The following is a 20,805-nucleotide window of genomic DNA, read 5'->3' on the forward strand; positions in this document are numbered from 1 at the left end:
TTGACAGGATGGACCTTTGTTGGCAAAGTAATGTCTCTGCTTTTCAATATGCTATCTAGGTTGGTCATAACTTTCCTTCCAAGAAGCAAGTGTCTTTTAATTTCATGGCTGCAGTCACCATCTGCAGTGATTTTGGAGCTCAGAAAAATAAAGTCTGTCATTTTTTCCCCATCTATTTGTGATGAAGTGATGGAATCAGATGCCATGGTCTTAGTTTTCTGAATGTTGAGTTTTAAGCCAACTTTTTCACTGTCCTCTTTCACTTCCATCAAGAGGCTCTTCAGTTCTTCTTCACTTTCTACCATAAGGGTGATGTCATCTGCATATCTGAGGTTATTGATATTTCTCCTGGCAATCTTGATTCCAGCTTGTGCTTCTTCCAGCCCAGTGTTTCTCATGATGTACTCTGCATAGAAGTTAAATAAGCAGGGTGACAATATACCTTGACATAGTCCTTTTCCTATTTGGAACCAGTCTGTTGTTCCATGTCCAGTTCTAATTGTTGTTTCCTGACCTCCACACAGATTTCTCACGAGTCAGGTCAGGTGGTCTGGTACTCAAATCTTTTGAAGAATTTTCCACAGTTTGTTGCGATCCACACAGTCAAAGGCTTTGGCATAGTCAATAAAGCAGAAATAGATGTTTGTTGGAACATCTCTTGCTTTTTTCGATGATCCAGTGGATGTTGGCAATTTGATCTCTGGTTCCTCTGCCTTTTCTAAATCCAGCATGAACATCTGGAAGTTCACAGATCACGTACTGATGAACCCTGGCTGGGAGAATTTTGAGCATTACTTTGCTAGTGTGTGAAAGTGGAAGTGAAGTCGCTCAGTTGTGTCCAACTCTTTGCAATCCCATGGACTGTAGCCTACCAAGCTCCTCCATCCATGGGATTTTCCAGGCAAGAGTACTGGAGTGGGTTGCCATTTCCTTCTTCAGGGGATATTCCCGATCCAGGGATTGAACCCAGGTCTTCCACAGTGTATGCAGATGCTTTTACTGTCTAAGCCACCAATAAGGGCACTAGTTTGTGAGATATGTACAATTGTGCGGTAGTTTGAGCATTCTTTGGCATTGCCTTTCTTTGGGATTGGAATGAAAACTGACCTTTTCCAATTCTGTGGCCACTGATGAGTTTTCCAAATTTGCTGGAATATTGAGTGCAGCACTTTCATAGCATCATCCTTTAGGATCTGAAATAGCTCAACTGGAATTCCATCACCTCTACTAGCTTTGTTCGTAGTGATGCTTCCTAAGGCCCGCTTGACTTCACATTCCAGGATGTCTAGCTCTGGGTGAGTGATCACACCACTGTGATTATCTGGGTTGTGAAGATCTTTTCTGTATAGTTCTTCTGTGTATTCTTGCCACCTCTTCTTAATATCTTCTGTTTCTGTTAGGTCCATACCATTTCTGTCCTTTATTGTGCCCATCTTTTCATGAAATGTTCCCTTGGTATCTCTAATTTTCTTGAAGAGATCTCTAGTCTTTCCCATTCTATTGATTTCCTCTATGTCTTTGGATTGATCACTGGGAAAGGCTTACTTATCTCTCTTTGCTATTCTTTGGAACTTTGCATTCACACTGGTATATCTTTCCTTTTCTCCTTTGCCTTTTGCTTCTATTCTTTTCACAGCTATTTGTAAGGCCTTCTCAGACAACCATTGTGCCTTTTTGCATTTCTTTTTCTTGGGGATGGTCTTGATCCCTGCCTCCTGTACAATATCACAAACCTTAGTCCATAGTTCTAAAGGCACTCTATCAGATCTAATCCCTGGAATCTATTTCTCACTTCTACTGTATAATCGTAACAGATTTTGATTTAGGTCATACATGAATGGTCTAGTGGCTGTCCCTACTTTCTTCATTTTAAGTCTGAATTTGCCAATAAGGACCTCATGATCTGAGCCACAGTCAGTTCCCAGTCTTGTTTTTGCTGACTGTATAGAGCTTCTCCATCTTTGGCTGCAAAGAACATAATCAGTCTGATTTTGGTATTGACCATCTGGTGATGTCCATGTGTAAAGTCTTCTCTTATGTTGTTGGAAGAGGGTGTTTGCTATGACCAGTGTGTTCTCTTGGCAGAACTCTATTAGCCTTTGCCCTGCTTCATTTTGTACTCCAACGCCAAATTTGCCTATTACTCCAAGTGTTTCTTGACTTCCTACTTGTGCATTCTAGTCCCCTATAATGAAAAGGACATTTTTTTTTTGGTGTTAGTTCTAAAAGGTCTTGTAGGTCTTCATAGAACCGTTCAACTTCAGCTTCTTCAGTGTTACTGGATAGGGCATAGACTTGGATTACTATGATATTGAATGGTTTATCTTGGAAACAGATCATTCTGTTGTTTTTGAGATTGCATCCAAGTACTGCATTTCAGACTCTTTTGTTGACTATAATGGCTACTCCATTTCTTCTAAGGGATTCTTGCCCATAGTAGATATAATGGTCATCTGAATTAAATTCATCTATTCCAGTCCATTTTAGTTCACTGATTCCTAAAATGTCAATGTTCACTCTTACCATCTCCTGTTTGACCACTTCAATCTCCCTTGATTTATGGACCTAACACTCAAGGTTCCTATGCAGTATTGCTCTTTATAACATTGGACTTTACTTCCATCACTAGTCACATCCACAACTGGGTGTGTGGTTGCTTTGGCTCCGTCTCTTCATTCCATCTCTTTATGTGTTCCTCCTTAAAAGTGGAATACCTTCCTAAATGATATCCTTGAGTTCTGCAGATACAAACCCTCATCATGTAGAAGAAGTTAACTGCATGGTGACCATAAGCACTAGACCTCAGACCAGCTGGAACCAGAAGATCGATGACTGAGATTCTGGATACATTACCCTGTTACCTCACCATCAACCAATCAGAGAACTGAGCATGAGCTGATCATTTACCCCAAGACCCTCTCCCTTACTGTCTTGAGAAACTCTTCCCTCAGTGTTTTTGAGTGTTAGCTCTCCATTCTGCGCACTTGGTGCCTGGTTATAAATGCTGTACTTTCTTTCACCACAAATTTGTGTCAGTAGATTTGCTTTGCTGTGGGTCAGGCAAGCAGGCACATGTTTGGTTTGGTAAGAGCATATCTAGATATTTAGGAATAATTGAATTTCTGACGAATGATTGCCTTTCTCATCAGAAATATGCCAACCTCTTAATGTCTCCAATTATATATATGAGATTTATAACTAAGAGAGATAAGCATACTATTTAATTTTCTAGTTTCTATATTGATGTCACATCTAAACACACACCAATATCAGGGAGCTGTAGGTCATTGTGAATTATAGCGTTTTATGTCTTCCCAAACTGCCCCACTACTGGTCTGAATGTAGGACTGGCAGTTATCCTGCTTATATTATTTCCTATTTCAGGGCAGCTATCAATATTTCTGGTTCTCTTTGGAACATGAAAGGATAAAAAGGTCTTGTTCAAGCTGGTTTTAGAAAAGGCAGAGGAATCAGAGATCAAATTGCCAACATCCGCTGGATCATCGAAAAAGCATGAGAGTTCCAGAAAAACATCTATTTCTGCTTTATTGATTATGCCAAAGCCTTTGACTGTGTGGATCACAATAAACTGTGGAGAATTCTGAAAGAGATGGGAATACCAGACCACCTGACCTGCCTCTTGAGAAATCTGTATGCAGGTCAGGAAGCAACAGTTAGAACTGGACACAGAACAACAGACTGGTTCCAAATAGGAAAAGGAGTACGTCAAGGCTGTATATTGTCACCCGGCTTATTTAACTGCTATGCAGAGTACATCATGAGAAACGCTGGGCTGGAAGAAGCACAAGCTGGAATCAAGATTGCCGGGAGAAATATCAATAACCTCAGAAATGCAGAGGGCTTCCCTGGTGGCTCAGAGGTTAAAGCGTCTGCCTGCAATGCGGGAGACCTGGGTTCAATCCCTGGGTCGGGAATAACCCCTGGAGAAGGAAATGGCAACCCACTCCAGTATTCTTGCCTGGAGAATCCCATGGATGGAGGAGCCTGGTGAGCTATAGTCCACGGGGTTGCAGAGAGTCATACATGACTGAGCAACTTCACTTTCACTTTCAGAAATGCAGATGATACCACCCTTATTGCAGAAAATGAAGAAGAACTAAAGAGCCTCTTGATGGAAGTGAAGAGTAGAGTGAAAAAGTTGGCTTAAAACTCAACATTCAGAAAACTAAGATCATGGCATCTGGTCCCATCACTTCATGGCAAATAGATGGGGAAACAGTGGAAATAGTGGCTGACTTTATTTTTCTGAGCTCCAAAATCACTGCAGATGGTGATTGCAGCCATGAAATTAAAAGACACTTACTCCTTGGAAGGAAAGTTATGACCAACCTACACAGCATATTAAAAAGCAGAGACATTACTTTGTCAACAAAGGTCCATATAGTCAAGGCTATGGTTTTTCCAGTGGTCATGTACGGATGTGAGAGTTGGACTATAAAGAAAGCTGAGAGCCGAAGAATTGATGCTTTTGAACTGTGGTGTTGGAGAAGACTCTTGAGAGTCCCTTGGACTGCAAGAAGATCAAACCAGTCCATCCTAAAGGAGGTCAGTCCTGGGTGTTCATTGGAAGGACTGATGTTGAAGCTGAAACTCCAATACTTTGGCCACCTGATGCGAAGAGCTGACTCACTGGAAAATTCCCTGATGCTGGGAAAGATTGAGGGCAGGAGGAGAAGGGGATGACAGAGGATGAGATGGTTGGATGGCATCACCGACTCAATGGACATGAGTTTGGGTGGATTCTGGGAGTTGGTGATGGACAGGGAGGCCTGGTGTGCTGCAGTTCATGGAATTGCAAAGAGTTGGACACGACTGAGCGACTGAACTGAATCAAACATATATTTGATAATTGTTTCTATTACAGTTTGTATGATAGCAGAATTGATGTCTTCAATATTTCCTGGTGTCTCCTATGATCCCTAGTTCAGAGCAAGCTCAATAGCTGTTTGAGGAGTCATGAATGACTGGCTGGAACAAGGTCCTCTAATGCATCTTCTGTCCCTCCACCTACAGTGTTATTTTAAGCCTGTGAATTAATACAGGCTTTTCTGGACTAAGCCTGTATTAGCCAGCTTTTCACATACAGATTCATTACCATTAAGCCCTGTAATGGAGCATCTCAATGTAGCTAGTTTAATTCAAGTTTCTCTTTGCTACAATTTAAAAACACACTGAACAAGTGGGAAGGGCTATGCATCATATAGAGGTGGTGACATCTGTTGGGAAGGATTGTGGAGCCACATAATTATTCAAGAAATACTTATTGTGTCCAGTTTTACTTACCTGCTCTAGAAGAAGGAAAAAAAGAAATATTCTGATTCATTGTGATACCTCCCTGGATAGTTGAGGGAAGGGGCATGGAATTAAAGAGGGAAGGAAGAGACTACAGAAAGTTAAATACGGATAATGTGAGCCTCAGGAGAATGGCAATGTAAGCATTCTGCCCTCTTCTTGTTTTTATAGCTCCATAACCAGCCAGTATGACTGGAAATTTAAAATGTGGGCTCTGTCAATCTAAGCTTTGTTAATTTGACACTGTTTTTTATGACCTTTCTTTTTCCATCTTGATTTCAGGTGATGATTTCTTCAAGCAAGCAACTATGGCAAACTTTATCTCTGAAGCAAGTTAATTTCATGGGCCTTTTCCTTATTAGCTTTTATAGAATTATGGTTTTTTTTTTCTTTCAACTTTACTTTTACAAGCAAAATTAAGGCAATTTTAAATACAAATCAATCAAGTACTGAAGCATATTTAAAGGGATAATAAATGTCCTCCCTTTACATTTTTGGCTCTTTTTGTAAAACCTGCTTAATATTCATATACAAGCCTAAGGTTCTATCTTTCTTCATCAAAGAATGGGTCTGGCATGCTTAGCTATTTCAAAGTTCTCATGTTTAGAATGCCTTTCACATTTTAAAAATAATTTAGTGACATGGCTAATAGTTGAACTAACAGAAGCAAAATTCAAATGCAATAATCCTTAACTTACTAATCCTTGATAACAGTGTTCAACAAGCTTCTCTGTAAAGGGTCAGATAGATAGTCAATATTTTAGGCTTTATGGGCTATATAGTCTCTCTGGCAAATGTTCAATTCTGCATGGCTCTTGAAAGCAACCACAGACAATACCTAAAAAATGGGTATGACTGTGTTCCAAGAAAATTTGATTTGCAAAAACAAAGGCAGTTGAATTTGATTTTCAGGCTTACCAAGCCCTGCTACAGAGAATTTGATAGGAGCAAATATCCTCTTCCTAGAAAGATTATCACTAATGATTTTGCACAGAATTCTAGGGACTTCAAGCATACTCTGAACTAATCTAAGAAGATTGCACTCATGATTTACACACTTATACAAGGCCTCCCAGATCGTGCTAGTGGTAAAGAACCCGCCTGCCAATGCAGGAGGCCTAAGAGACTTGAGCTTGATGCCTGGGTCGAGAAGAGGAGGAGGAGTGGAGGTTGAGGAGAAAATGGCAACTCTCTCCAGTATTCTTGCCTGTAGAATCCCATGGACAGAGGAGCCTGGTGGGCTATAGTCCATGGGGTCGCAAAGAATCAGACACAACTGAACAATTGAGCTCATATGCACGCACAGGTCAGATAACAACTATGGCTTCTAAAGTCCAAGTTACACTTATATTTTGTGACTAACAAAGGAATAAAATGCAGTATATATTATGGTTTATGTTTCGGTTTTCTCATTGCTCTAAAAGCAATGGCCCCTGTATTTCTTGCCACTGTGGATAAATTTAATGAATATCCATTTGCTTCGCTGGTGTGAAATACTTTCTGTATCGCACAGCAGGTACTGGTGGAAGGTGCTACAATGGTAATTATTATTTTCTAGTGGGATGTCAACTTGCATTCAGCTGACAGGAGTTTGACAGCGTGAAGTTCCCAAGAAACCATAGCCAAATTACAGCAGAAGCAAAGGACTACTGCATCATATCATGTTACATCATAAAAGAAATTTTGATCTTCCTTAACCTACCACATACTTTCCTCTGGGAAAAGACAAGCTTTCACACTATCTAGAGGAATTAAGCGAATGTGACATTTAAGAAGGGCAATATTCCAAGCATCAAAGAAAATTCTAGTAATTCCACAAAACGTAATTCTTCCCTCTTGTGGATTAGACATTCCTGAGTGAAATTCCTGAGTAGTTTAGAAAATATGCTTGATGGCTTATGCCAGGATTTAAAGTAGACCGTTTAGGGCAACCTGATGTTTAGACATTCACATGAAGTCTATAGGAACCTTAATAAAATCATTCAAAAAGGTCAGCCAACACTAAACCCAAAGCCAAAAAATGCCTCCAGTGTGAACTAGGCGTTTGGTGTAAACCATCCCATGGAAAGTCTAGGCCAGAGTAACTGCCGCTGGGCACCTTACATACCTTACTCCAAAGTCACAATTAAGGTAAAATTCACTTCTTTGTTCTGAAATTTCACTTCAGAAAACTGAAATTTCAGCAAAAGATGGACACCTGCTTTGAGAAACTCATTTAAAAGTATGTTCTGCCAGGGACCTCTCTGGCCTGGCAGTTCAGTGGTTAAGACTTTGCCTTCCAATGCAGGGCATGCAGGTTTGATTCCTGGTTGGGGAGCTAGGATCCTACATGCCAAAGTAAACCAAAAAAACCAAAACATAAAAACAGAAGCAATATTGCAACAAATTCAATAAAGACTTGAGAAAATGGTCTACATCAAAAATCTTAAAAAAAAAAAAAAAAAAAAAGTAGGTCCTGCCAAAGTATTTAAATCTTTATGTGCCACAAAAACCTGAAATTTCTGTTTCTTACAACTGAAATGAAAACGCCAACAGACTCCAGGACCAAGAGGTTTAAAATAAGTCATTTTAAAACTCACATTGTTAGCAAACTCAAATTCTTTAAACTTGATAGCTGTACCTGGAATTCTGTCCCCTGGCTTCTTCCTTGCCACCTGGGTCTCAGCTGAAATCTCAGCTCCTTGGTCCTGACCACTCCCTGCAAAGTAAAATCCTTCCCTTTCCTCTGTTTTACCCTATGATATGCTCTTTTTTTCCCCTCTTTCTTGTAAGAATTTTACATTATCTTGTGTATCATTTATATTCCCACCATTAGAACAGAAGCTCCATGAGAACAACAATCTTTTTTTCTGATTTTTGAGAGTCCCCCAGCCCTTAGACAGGAGTCAAAGGTGTAGTAGGCGCTTATGGAGAATCTGCTGAACAAATTAATGAATGAATGATGATTCCTTAAGCCCAGTGCAGCTCACCCCTCAGAAGTGTCAATACCATGGCACTCGGGTATATCACAGCACAAAAGCTGATGAAGAAAAAAAGGCAATCATGTGCTAAAAGGTTTTTTTTAAAAGTCCACAACCAGGGCTGGCAGATAGCTGATAGGACATCAAAGGAGCTCTTGTATAAAGCCATTTCCAAATCTATCATAGACTTTTCATACTGAACTGATTTTTAATCACCATTTTAAAAGTCAGTGTTAAAAATAAAAAAATAAAATAAAATTCAGTGTTGTTGTTGTTCAGTCACTCAGTCATGTCCAACTCTTTGCGACCCCATGCACTGCAGCATTCCAGGGCTCCCTGTCCTTCACTATTTCCCAAAGTTTGCTCAAACTCATACCTCTTGAGTCAGTGATGGCATCTAACCATCTCATTCTCTGTTGCTCCCTTCTTCATCTGCATTCAATCTTGCCCAGCATCAGAGTTTTTTCCAATTAAGCCAGCTCTTTGCATCAGATGGCCAAAGTATTGGAGCCTCAGCTTCAGCATCAGTCCTTCCAATGAATATTCAGGACTGATTTCCTTTAGGATGGACTGGTTTCATCTTCTTGCAATCCAAGGGACTCTCAAGAGTCTTCTCCAACATCACAGTTAGCAAGCATCAATTCTTCAGTGCTTAGCCACAATCACAAAAAGATAACCAAAATGATAACATGGATCACAGCTTTGTGTAATTCAATGAAGCTATGAGCCATGCCATGCAGGCCACCCAAGAAAGTGGAAGTTATGGTGGAGAGTTCTGACAAAACATGATCCACTGGATAAAGGAATGGCAAGCCACTTCAGTATTCTTGCTTGAAGAACCCCATGAAGAGTATGAAAATTCAATGCCTGTGTCTTGAAATTAATTCTGGATGTGGAAAGAAACATTTTCCCAGAGCACAGACAGAAATGTAATTTGTAAGTGATCAATTTCTTGAAGCGCTCCTGTCACCCTTCTGATACACCGAGGCAACTAGTGCAAGACAGAGCTTCTGAGGAAGAGGTGCCTTGGGTCTTGAGTCCCATAAGGCTTCATTAATCACGGACAACTTTTTGACGGTCAATAAGACTTCAGTGCCTTAGCTGTAAAACCCTCTAACCCTTCAGATCAGCCTTTGTTAATCTCTCTCCAGCTGCAAGACAGGTTATAAGGCAGAATAAACAGTTGGGGTGTGTAAGTTGTGACTCAAACAAAGTCGTGCATCCTCCCTGACAGCTGTATATGTTGTCACTGCTAATTGCCTTCTCTCAGCCTTTTCTGCTGTGGGTAAGTTTACATGAAAACGGCTGCTGGGACACCTCTTCTGAAATGTAGGCACAGGGCGTAACCTTTTATCACAGCAGTTTATGCATTTAACAACGGCTAGAGCCAAAGCAGAATGGCCCATTATTAAAAATCTGAGTCTTGCAAACACATCAATCCTTTATTGCTGTCCCCAAAAAACCTTGGGTTCCCAGTCGAGGTCACTCCTTACTGAAATTTTGCTACCACTTATTTTTCAGTATATCTAGTATTTTTTTTTTTCCAGTCTATACCCAGGAACTGTTTGCTTTTTCTTTACCAATTAACTGTGGTTGAATTTTCTCTAAGATGACTAGTTTATGGCTGAAGTGCTCTACGCAGTCAACTCTCAGTTATCCAGAAAGAACTCACAATAAGGAAGCCCATGAAAAGTAATTTAAAAAAAAAGCATGAATATTTTGCTTTAGAATTAGCTAGCATGTGAATTCACCTCTTGCAAAGTTCTTTCTCATCCTTAATCTCCTATGCTCCCCATAATCACATCTGGTAGAAAAGTATGTGTTACCCGAAGCAATCTGATGAGCAAAAACTAAGATAGGAGAAGTGAAGCAACTCACCCAAATTCACCCAGTCAATAATGCGCGATGATAGGATCAGAAAGCCTGATTCAAAGGCTAAAAGGATCCCCTTCCCAGAGATATGCACAATCCAAAGGAAAAAAATGAAGTGTATCTACACACTCTCTGTGGCCCCAGCTGGGACCTCTCACATTTCTCCTGGCTGTTCTGCCCTTCAGGCTGACATTTACTGGCATTACTTCCTGTCAGGTGTTCTGGTCTTAGCTGAGATGTGCTGTTTGCCTGGTTCCTACATTCCCGTCCAGAGCAGGGGTTTTTATTAAAGGCTCTTTCCTAGGTGGAAGGTCACAGGAGGGTGGGGGGCAATTCTACCCATGCAACAGGGCTCTCCCCTCGGTCCATCTTCTGCCAAGCTGTAGAGGGCTTGTAGAACAAGAGTCGGCTATGACGGCAAAATCAAAATGCTGATAGCAGAGAAGGTATTCACTTCTCACCCCAGGGGATCTCAGGAAAGTGCCTAATTGACCTTGTTTCACAGAAGCATGCTGTGCACAGCCAGGGTATGACTTCCATGAGTAGTGTCAAAGATGCTACCCAGAAATGACAGGGCCTGGGTGATAACAAACCATTCTTAATTATTCACGGTGATGGAAAAATTTTAATAACCTGGCTAAATGATACTGGCAGTTGAGTCAAGTCTTTCACTTGGGCTCACAATCCTGTCCCTTAAACATGTGCATTTCCCAGCTGAATCTACAATGTACTATTAATCCTGATAAATAATCTGTATAAAACCAGAAGTAGGTTGGAGGATAAGATGGAGGCTAAATGAGCATTTTCAAAAGATAATTCAATAAGATGATATCTGATCTTCCTTAAATAACCTAGAACTTTTAAAATTTTACCAAATGGCAAGTGATCAGCCTGCAGCCCATCTAGTGCTTTCCATTAAGCACACTTGGTGTTTCTCCTCCCCACCACCATCCACCCCATATCCGTGTCTTTAGACAAGAGTTAGGCACTTAATTTCTTTAGAGGTAATTTTTCCTATTCACAGTCAAAATGCTACAAGGTAACCCAAGAGGAAGAAACAAAGATGTAGTTTACTCACTAACTGATATCAGACCTTGAACTAAAGCTGTAACTAAAAAATCAATGGAATGGATTGAATGGTTGCATATGAATCACGAAAATGTCTTTGGTTGCTTTAACCAGCTTTTATGGTCCAGAGGACAGACACATTTGTTGGCCTATCAACTGGCTTAACAGGCAGTGGACCATATGTTCTGCCTTGAAAACCATGTCTCATGACCTGGCAATGGGGAGGAATTGATGTCTCAGTTTGCGTTTTTGTCCTATGACAAATGAAATGTAGCATGAAACTGCACTCTAATATTGCAAATTTGATAAATGACATGAAATAACCAAATCTTAGATACAAGAATTTTCATAAAAATATGTTCTAAAAAAAATGATTACCTGGATAATAAAATGTGAAATGGTTAGGGATCAACCAATGGATCTTCTGAAACACTTTCATGGACAAAACTTTAGGAATATTTGGCCTTTATTCTCACTCTGCTACTAACTGATTTGTCACCAGAACTAACTGCATTCTCATTTATCAATTTCATATAAATGTCCTTCCTCCAATCATTATATTATTAGTTACTTGTAGTTCTAAAGCAAAAATAAATATGCTTTGGGGTGGGAGAAAATGTACTTTACTTGAAGCCAAAGACTACCTTTTATCCTATGGTTTATAACATCAAAGCTTTGTGTTAGACACCCCTCCACACATCCCTTAGCCGATGTGAGCATGTAAATCTTTGGGGGTAGAAAACTGAACTGAACATCAGTGGAACCTTCAACGGCTTGCTTGAAAATGGATATGAGATTTCCAAAATTAAAGCACTTAAAATCTCTCTCTTCTCCTGACCTTGGAAACAAGTAAGGACGATGTTATTTTAATTTGCATTCAAATGTTAACAGCACAGTCACACAGCACCACTGGGATCTACACTGGGTTTCCACTGAAGATTGCTCATCATTTCATTATGGTTCATTATGTTGATAACTGTCAGAAAGCATTAGAAGTGAGGGGCTTTGACTAATAGAACTGAAATGGTAATTTTAAAACAATACACTTTCTGGAGGAAATACAGTGCTACAATAAATTCAATTAGAAAAGGCAAATGTAAAGACAGAGTAAGTGGTGTTTTACTGTTTGGAGCTGGACTGTTTCAATTTCTTGATAACCTATACCTATAGAAAGCTTTCTCAAATCAAGACCTTTCCTCATAGATCTTGGTAAATGTGCCCTCATTAGCACTAAGCTCCTCCAGTACAAACTGTGTTAAAAGCTGTAATTTTGGAATATTTTAGGCCATATGAAAGTATCAATCAATCACTCTTTGTTTGTTTGGCATAGCTGATTGAATTATTCAAGGGTGTTCACTTACAGACAGATTTGTGAAGGCCCTTTGTGTTAGCAATCTAAAATAAGCGAAGTCGCTCAGTCTGTCCGACTCTTTGCAACCCCATGGACTGTAGCCTACCAGGCTCCTCTGTCCATGGGATCTTCCAGGTAAGAGTCCTGGAGTGGGTTTGCCCCCAGTCATGAGGCCCTAATAAGTTTCATCAAACAAGTTAAATAAAGACCCCACAACACAAGAACTGATTTCCAATTGAAAAGGATGGAAAACTACTTCAGTAATGGTGCTCAGAAGTCAAAGAGGCAAAATAACAAATTAGTTATTTTGTTCTAGATATACAAAGCCAATCTGCTTCTGCTATAAGGCATTTTTTCAATACCTTTTGAAACACAAGAAAGAATCAGAAAGTTACCTTAAATCTAATACTGGTTTGGTCTCCCAAAGAGGGAAAAGAAGACTCACTAGAATCATTGAACAAGCAACTGAATGACTAGACATCAAGGTCCTGCACTGGTCTCTTAGCACTGCTGATCACCAGACTACATTCCTGACTACAAGGAAAGGTACAGAGAATGGAAATGAGATCTGGAAGGGAGGGGTTGCTGATCAGCAAAGTTAAAGGACATTAATCTCATTAACAGAAATCACACTTATTGGTCAGAATGGCCATCATTAAAACATCTACAATAATAAATGCTGGAGCGGGTGTGGAGAAAAGGGAATCCTCTTGCACTGTTGGTGGGAATGTAAACTGGTGAAGCCACTATGGAGAATAGTATGGAGGTTCCTTAAAAAACTAAAAATAGAGTTATCACATGATCCAGCAATCCCATTTCTGGGCATATTTCCAGAAAAGATGAAAACTCTTAAGTTGAAAAGTTATAATACATGTACCCCAATGTTCCTAGCAGCACTATTTACAACAGCCAAAATAAGAAAACAGATGAATGGATAAAGAAGATGTGTGTGTATATGTGTGTGTATATATACACTGCTGCTGCTGCTGCTAAGTCGCTTCAGTCGTGCCCGACTCTATGAGACCCCATAGACGGTAGCCCAGCAGGCTCCTCTGTCCCTGGGATTCTCCAGGCAAAAATACTGGAGTGGGTTGCCATTTCCTTCTCCGATGCAGGAAAGTGAAAAGTGAAAGTGAAGTCACTCAGTCATGTCCAACTCCTAGTGACCCCATGGACTGCAGCCTACCAGGCTCCTCCGTCCATGGGATTTTCCAGGCAAGAGTACTGGAGTAGGGTGCCATTGCCTTCTCCGGTATATATACACAGACATATTTAAACGGAATATTAGCCATAAAAAAGAATGAAATGCCACTTGCAGCAACACAGATAGACCTAGAGATTATTATACTAAGTGAAGTAAGTCAGAGAGAGACAGATAAATAATACCATTTATATGTGGATCTTAAAAAATGATACAAATGAACTTATTTACAAAACAGAAATAGAGTTACAGACATAAAAATCGAATTTATGGTTATCAAAGGGGAAAGGATGGGGGGAAGGATAAATTGTGAATTTGGGATTAACAGATACACACGACTATACATAAAATAGATAAACAAGAGGGGCGTACAGTGTAGCACTGGGAACTATATTCAGTATCTTGTAAAAACTCACAATGGAAAGGAATCTGAAAAGAAATATAGATATATAACCAAGTCACTTTGCTATACACCTAAAACACTGTAAATCAACTATACTTCAATTTTTAAAAATCATATTGAAATTTCTTCTAAGAAATGATTCATGAAATCAAAACCCCTTCAGCTTAGATGGCATCCTTGTATTATGGACGTCTGTCTTGCTGGCAAAGTCACCAAAAACCCTGTCGACTTTTTAATTGATACGTGTGTCTGAGAACACTGACATTTTCACTCTTTGGCTGTAACCTAGTAATCTGTGGAGGCTACAGTGCCTGTGTTTGATTATGCAACTCCAAACCAGGAGATTTTCTTCACCTGAGGGATAAAGGAAGTACTCAGTTTCCATTAAGGGAGAATGTTCATAACCTTTGAAATATCTCCACTAGAGATACCACTGAACTGAAGAAATGGCCTGTAAGTGACAGGCATTGAAGAGCACATCTCCCATCACGTGTCATCCAGCAGAGAGGCTCTAAATTCCTACTGCCTTAAGATGGTCCAGGCTCCCCGGGTGGCTTAACGGTAAAGAATCTGTCATTGTGGGAGACTTGGGTTCTGTCCCTGGGTCAGGAAGATCCCCTGGAGAAGGAAATGGCAATCATTTTCTTGCCTGGAGAATTCCATGGACAGAGAAGCCTGGCAGGTTACAGTCTATGGGGGGGTCACCAAAAGTCAGACATGACTTAGTGACTAAACAACAAAACAAAGACAGTCCACCACAACAGCAGCATCTGGGGACTTGTGAGAGATGCAGAAAGTCAGACTTGACCTCTCCAACCAATCCTTAGGTGACTTCACATGATTTCTATGCACATTCACCTTTAAGAAGCATTGTTAAAACTCTCCATTCTAATGGGTATGGATTATTTTCTTGAATTATGTGATGCCTCCATTGAAACCCTGCCTATCTCACTCATAGCCATTTATGTCCACCTAACCAGAGGCTCCAGCCAAGAAGTCCTCCAAGAGATAAAGTTTATTCGCCATTAAATTCTCTGAAGTTTTCCAGCAATGCTGATGGTGTGAAGAACGTCTTAGGCGTTTCCTTCTAAGTTAGCCAATACGACTTGTATTCACCTGGTCTAATCATTCGCCAAGTGAACAAAAACCTGATTTTACAAGCCAGTGGAGCAGTCTCTCTCTTTGGCTAGAAGAATGAGTCTCAGAGAGTGTGTTTTATTTCTTCATTAGTCTGCCGTCACAGTGAGCGATCACTAAACGCAGGGCTGCATAAGAATGTTGGGGTTAAAGACAGCATAATGAACAAAGAAGGTCCCTGATTACCACGGCTGTCAGCGCAAGGGAATTGGGTTTGTCACCTGGCTTAACCAACTGGGAAGAGCTGATTAGAGGCTGGAATCACTTTGAAAGGATCCTTGATGTTTATGTTCCTTTCCATCCCCACATCTTGTCAAGAGAAGCCAATAAACCTGGGGGTGGGGCAAAGGGGAAGGGCTTCATTTTATGGGTTATTTGAACAAAAGGTTCTCTGAGAAACTCCCACTGTCATCTCTACTGAAAAATCTGCTACCGTACTGTCTGTCCACTGGAACTTTCTGTGATGGGAGACATATTTTCTAGAAGTGCCATTCAGTATGCTCACCACATGTAGCTATTGAGTCCTTGCAATGTGCCAATTAAAATAGGCCTAGTGGCTAATATGTTGGACAATGCAGGTCCACTATTCACCAGGATGGGAGAGATCTAGAGGAAGAGCCACGGGCCAGAATGGATTCTAATTCTGCTGGTTAATTCACTAGTCCATCCATTAGCAAACCTCACAGATTAGCCGTATCTCAGAGTCTTAAGAGTCTTTTGTGTAGTTAATATTTATCAAATTAAAAAAAAAAACAAGCAAAATTTTAACTTCATAGAGGAGTGATCTCAACCTTGTCTGTACAGTAGAATAAGGAGGGCAACTTTTGAAAATACTAATGTCTGAGTCCTACCCTCCAGGGCTTTTGGAGTACCCTACAGCCATTGGTAGCTTAATACTGTAGTCAAGTGAGAAAATCTCTTTAGAGGGGCAATGAGATGCATGGGCCATCTGCTGCGGAGGTAGTTTGGAGAAGGGAGTGACCAGCTGGGAATAAAAGAAAAGAAAACAATTATTAGATCCATATCTTGTGCCAGACTTTTCCAAATATCTTGTTTAATTTTTAAAATGACTCCACGGGTAGTTAGTGAGAATCCCATTTTACAGATGAGTAAAGTGGGGCTTTCATTCCGTCTGCCCTCTGATGCTGGCTTGAAACTCAACATTCAAAAAACTAAGATCATGGCATCCGGTCCCATCATTTCATGGCAAATAGATAGGGAAACAATGGAAACAGTGACAGACTTTATTTTCTTGGGCTCCAAAAATCACTGCAGATGGTGACTGCAGCCACGAAATTAAAAGACACTTGTGCCTTGGAAGAAAAGTTATGACCAATCTAGACAGTATATTAAAAAGCAGAGACATTACTTTGCCAACAAAGGTCCATCCAGTCAAAGCTACGGCTTTTCCAATATGGCTTTTTCCATGATCCATCACATCATGTATGGATATGAGAGTCATACCATAAAGAAAGCTGAGCGCCAAAGAATTGATGCTTTTGAACTGTGGTGTTGGAGAAGACTCTTTAGAGTCCCTTGGACTGCAAGGAGATCAAATCAGTCCATCCTAAAGGAAATCAGTCCTGAATATTCATTGGAAGGACTGATGCTGAAGCTGAAACTCCAATACTTTGGCCCTCTGATGCGAAGAACTGACTCATTTGAAAAGACCCTGATGCTGGGAAAGACTGAAGGTGGGAGGAGAAGGATACAACAGAGGATGAGATAGTTAGATGGCATCACCAACTCGATGGACATGAATTTGAGCAAGCTCCAGGAGTTGGTGATGCACAGGGAAGCCTGGTGTGCTACAGTCCATGGGTCTCATAGAGTCAGACATGACTGAGAAAACTCAACTGAACTGTAACTAGGGCTTGAAGAGATTAAATAGCCTCGCAAGTGTGTGGTGTTAACATCAGTACCATGTTTCCTCTTAACTCAGAGTCAGAGATGAAATAAACCCAAGGATCCCATTAGGAAAATGTCAGACAATCACATGTTGCTTTGGTGCTTTCATGGGTCTCTTATCAATGACCCAAAAAGCCATTTTTCTTTCATTGTTGAAACCAGTCTCTGAAAAATGCAGAAGTTACTTTAGTGTTAAAACTTTCAGGTCTAGCCACAGGCAAAATCAATATTTTCCTTATCTTATTTGCATAGTTAAGGTAAAGCTGACAATTTAATTCCTACAAAAACATAAAATTTCAAGGGTTCAGAAACCACTTGTACACATATGGCAAATGTGCCAGTAACTCAGGCATGTACCAACTTTTGGGGTCTCCCTAAACTCCCACATGGCAAGCTGAAGGAATTGAGTGATCGGCCCATGGTCCCCTAGGATGCTAGACAACAGATCAGAATCTTAAGACTAAAAACACCTGGGAGAAAAAGCCAGGTTGTCTTGCCATCAGAGGAGACTTTTATGAGGTTCATGACACAGTCAGTTCAGTTCAGTTCAGTCGCTCAGTCAGGTCTGACTCTTTGCGACCCCATGAATTGCAGCACGCCAGGCCTCCCTGTCCATCACCAACTCTCAGAGTTCACAGAAACTCACGTCCATTGAGTTGGTGATGCCATCCAGCCATCTCATCCTCTGTCATCCCCTTCTCCTCCTGCCCCCAATCCCTTCCAGCATCAGAATCTTTTCCAATGAGTCAACTCTTCGCATGAGGTGGCCAAAGTACTGGAGTTTCAGCTTTAGTGTCATTCCTTCCAAAGAACACCCAGGGCTGATCTCCTTTAGAATGGACTGGTTGGATCTCCTTGCAGTCCAAGGGACTCTCAAGAGTCTTCTCCAACACCACAGCTCAAAAGCATCAATTCTTCGGCGCTCAGCTTTCTTCACAGTCCAACTCTCAACTCAGTCAAGCCCTGGCCTAGAGAAAGACTTTATCTGTTTGAAAAGTAGGAGTTGGGCTGCATGATGCAAATTGAGGGCAATTAGCACACTGTTGTCCCACACAGTCCCTCTGAGTTTGCTACTGTGACCTAAAATCACAACTGGAGAATCATTGGAGAATCAACTGGAGACAGAGGAGGGTTTATTATTAAGCTAATCTCACACAATGGAACAGTAGAGAAGGATATTTAGATTGGAAAAGAAAAAGGCTGGGACTAGAGCATATCAAATCGCCCTGGCATCCAGGGGAAGCAGGTAGTCTGCGGAAGGAACAGAGAAAGAAGATGAGGAAATCTTTGCCCAGTTGTGCTCACACCTAAGGCTGGCCCTAATACCCTTCCTTCTGGAAGTTTGTGCTTGAGCTGGGGAAGGGGTAAGAGTACCTCCAAATAAACAGAAACTCTGCAAGAGTCTTGTGGTCTTACAGAGCCATCACTCAGCTGGGGTGGACACTGGGGCTGGCAATTACTCTCTAAAATGAAGATAATATCTGTCTCATATATTTGTTATCTTGTGAGCCCTATGATAAGGTTAATGGAAAGTGTCTAATACATTACCTGGATGTGATGATAAAAAGGTTGCTGTTATCATGATTATAATTACTATCATCTCTGGTTATGAAAGGAACTCCTGCTACTGCTGCTGCTGCTAAGTCGCTTCAGTCGTGTCCGACTCTGTGCAACCCCATAGACGGCAGCCCACCAGGCTTCCCGGTCCCTGGGATTCTCCAGGCAAGAACACTGGAGTGGGTTGCCATTTCCTTCTCCAATGCATGAAAGTGAAAAGTGAAAGTGAAGTCGCTCAGTCATGTCCGACTCTTAGCAAACTCATGGACTGCAGCCTACCAGGCTCCTCCGCTCATGGGATTTTTCAGGCAAGAGTACTGGAGTGGGGTGCCATTGCCTTCTCCGAGGAACTCCTGAGGGTAGGACAATTTCAGCACAAATTTGGGACTGCCCTGAAGTTTCTCCACCTGCTCCTTTTAAATGTGGTCCTTGACTGGGCAAGAAAATGCCTCCACCACTGACCCAAATACCTCCAAACCAGAAAATACTCCTGTCTGCGGTGTTATTTCCAGGCCACCCAAGGTAGACTATATAGTAGTTAAGAAACAAAATAATGGAAGTCTTAGTGATAGTAAAACCTAAAATCTATCAACTGGCATGATTTTATGCATTTTACACAGTATGTAAACAACGTGAAGTGTTGAGTAGGAGCAACCGTGAAGGAGGTACTATTATTAATCCATTGGACAGATGAGGACACTGAGACTTAAAAGGTTCCAACAGTCACCTGGGTACTAAACAGTGGGCTGGGAAACAAAGCCAAAACCTGTGCAAAGCCTCTGTGCCTGGCCACTTGATTCTGACCCTCAAAACACAGACTTGGCCAATGAGAACACAAGGGCACCCAGGTCCACCACTCCCTCTTCTGGTCAAGGTCATAGCCATTGCAGGATTTATGAATCCCAGAGTGTGAATGAAATTAATAGTAACCTTTAGGACCACTGTCCATATAAAGTGTGAGAAAGAGTTCTCTGTTCCCTTGCATCCCAAGGTGCCAACCCCATTCATTCCTTACCCCAGCATGTGTTCAGTGCCCATCATTCAACAAGCATTCACAAGGATCCAGGCCTAAATGTTATGAACACAAAACTATGAGGAAAGAAGAAAAGTAGTGAAGGGAAATGACATCGCAAGCCATGAGGTCAGCACACAGAACTGAAACCACCTGCCCACACGTGATCCCATCCTTTACCGCTTTCCTGTGCAGCTGTCAAGCTTCCCAAGAGTCCGTGATGACATGTTAAAACCGTTTATAAATTCCCATCTCAGCTCTAATTACACTGTCACACAACCCCTGAACATACCATCTCTGCTACAAAAACTAGTCTGTCGGCAGCTGTGCGTTCCGAAGGCAACAAACTCATGAGAATGAGCCATTCTTTTCCTAAGCATTTCTCCTGCTCTGAGTGAGAAAAGATGCACGTTTGATTTCATTTGCCCCCCTGCACCCTTATCCTGGGAGAAGGGCTTACAAGTGCCCCAGTGATGGTAATGGAAGCTGCTGGCATCTAAGACATGGGAGATGAGTATACAACTTACGGGTGCAGGGCATGGAGGCAGCATCGTTGTCCGCTCTGAAGAAGCCTCGGTCACAGGTACACGACGTTGCACCTTCCCAGACAGAGTAGCTATGTGGTGGGCACTTAGCACAGGCGGCATCCGTGGAGAGGGCCTTGTAATATCCAATTTTGCAAGCTAAAGGGAAGCATAAAAAACAAACCAATATAAACCCCTGGTTAACAAAGCAAAGCAAGATGTCACTTCCTTGATTCAGAATGAGGTATTTTTTGCTAATCTCACCAACTCAATGGACATGAGTTTGAACAAGCTCTAGGAGATGATGAAGGACAGGGAACCTTGGCGTGCTGTAGTCCATGGGGTCGCAAAGAGTCGGATACGGCTGAGTGACTGAACAACAAGTGAGCATCTGGCTGGAGATGCAGGTAAAACAACCCAAAATATTTGTTGATAACAACCACACTTTAACAATCTTTAACATGACTGGTCAGGTGGCAAAGCCCTATGAAAAAAATTT

At 41.2% G+C, this 20,805-nt stretch overlaps 1 protein-coding gene across 4 annotated transcripts in view; it reads right to left on the reverse strand.

Moving 5' to 3' along the window:
• EPHA4 (EPH receptor A4) overlaps positions 1–20,805 on the reverse strand; it is a 159,898-nt gene that overhangs the window by 74,548 nt on the left and 64,545 nt on the right. For all 4 annotated transcript variants that reach the window (XM_055573573.1, XM_055573575.1, XM_055573574.1 and 1 more), the window contains one exon: positions 20,310–20,465. In XM_055573573.1, the coding sequence (XP_055429548.1) occupies positions 20,310–20,465 (156 nt within the window). The remainder of the gene's footprint in view (positions 1–20,309; positions 20,466–20,805) is intronic.

Source organism: Bubalus kerabau, chromosome 3 (assembly GCF_029407905.1).
Source record: "Bubalus kerabau isolate K-KA32 ecotype Philippines breed swamp buffalo chromosome 3, PCC_UOA_SB_1v2, whole genome shotgun sequence".
NCBI lineage: Eukaryota > Metazoa > Chordata > Mammalia > Artiodactyla > Bovidae > Bubalus > Bubalus kerabau.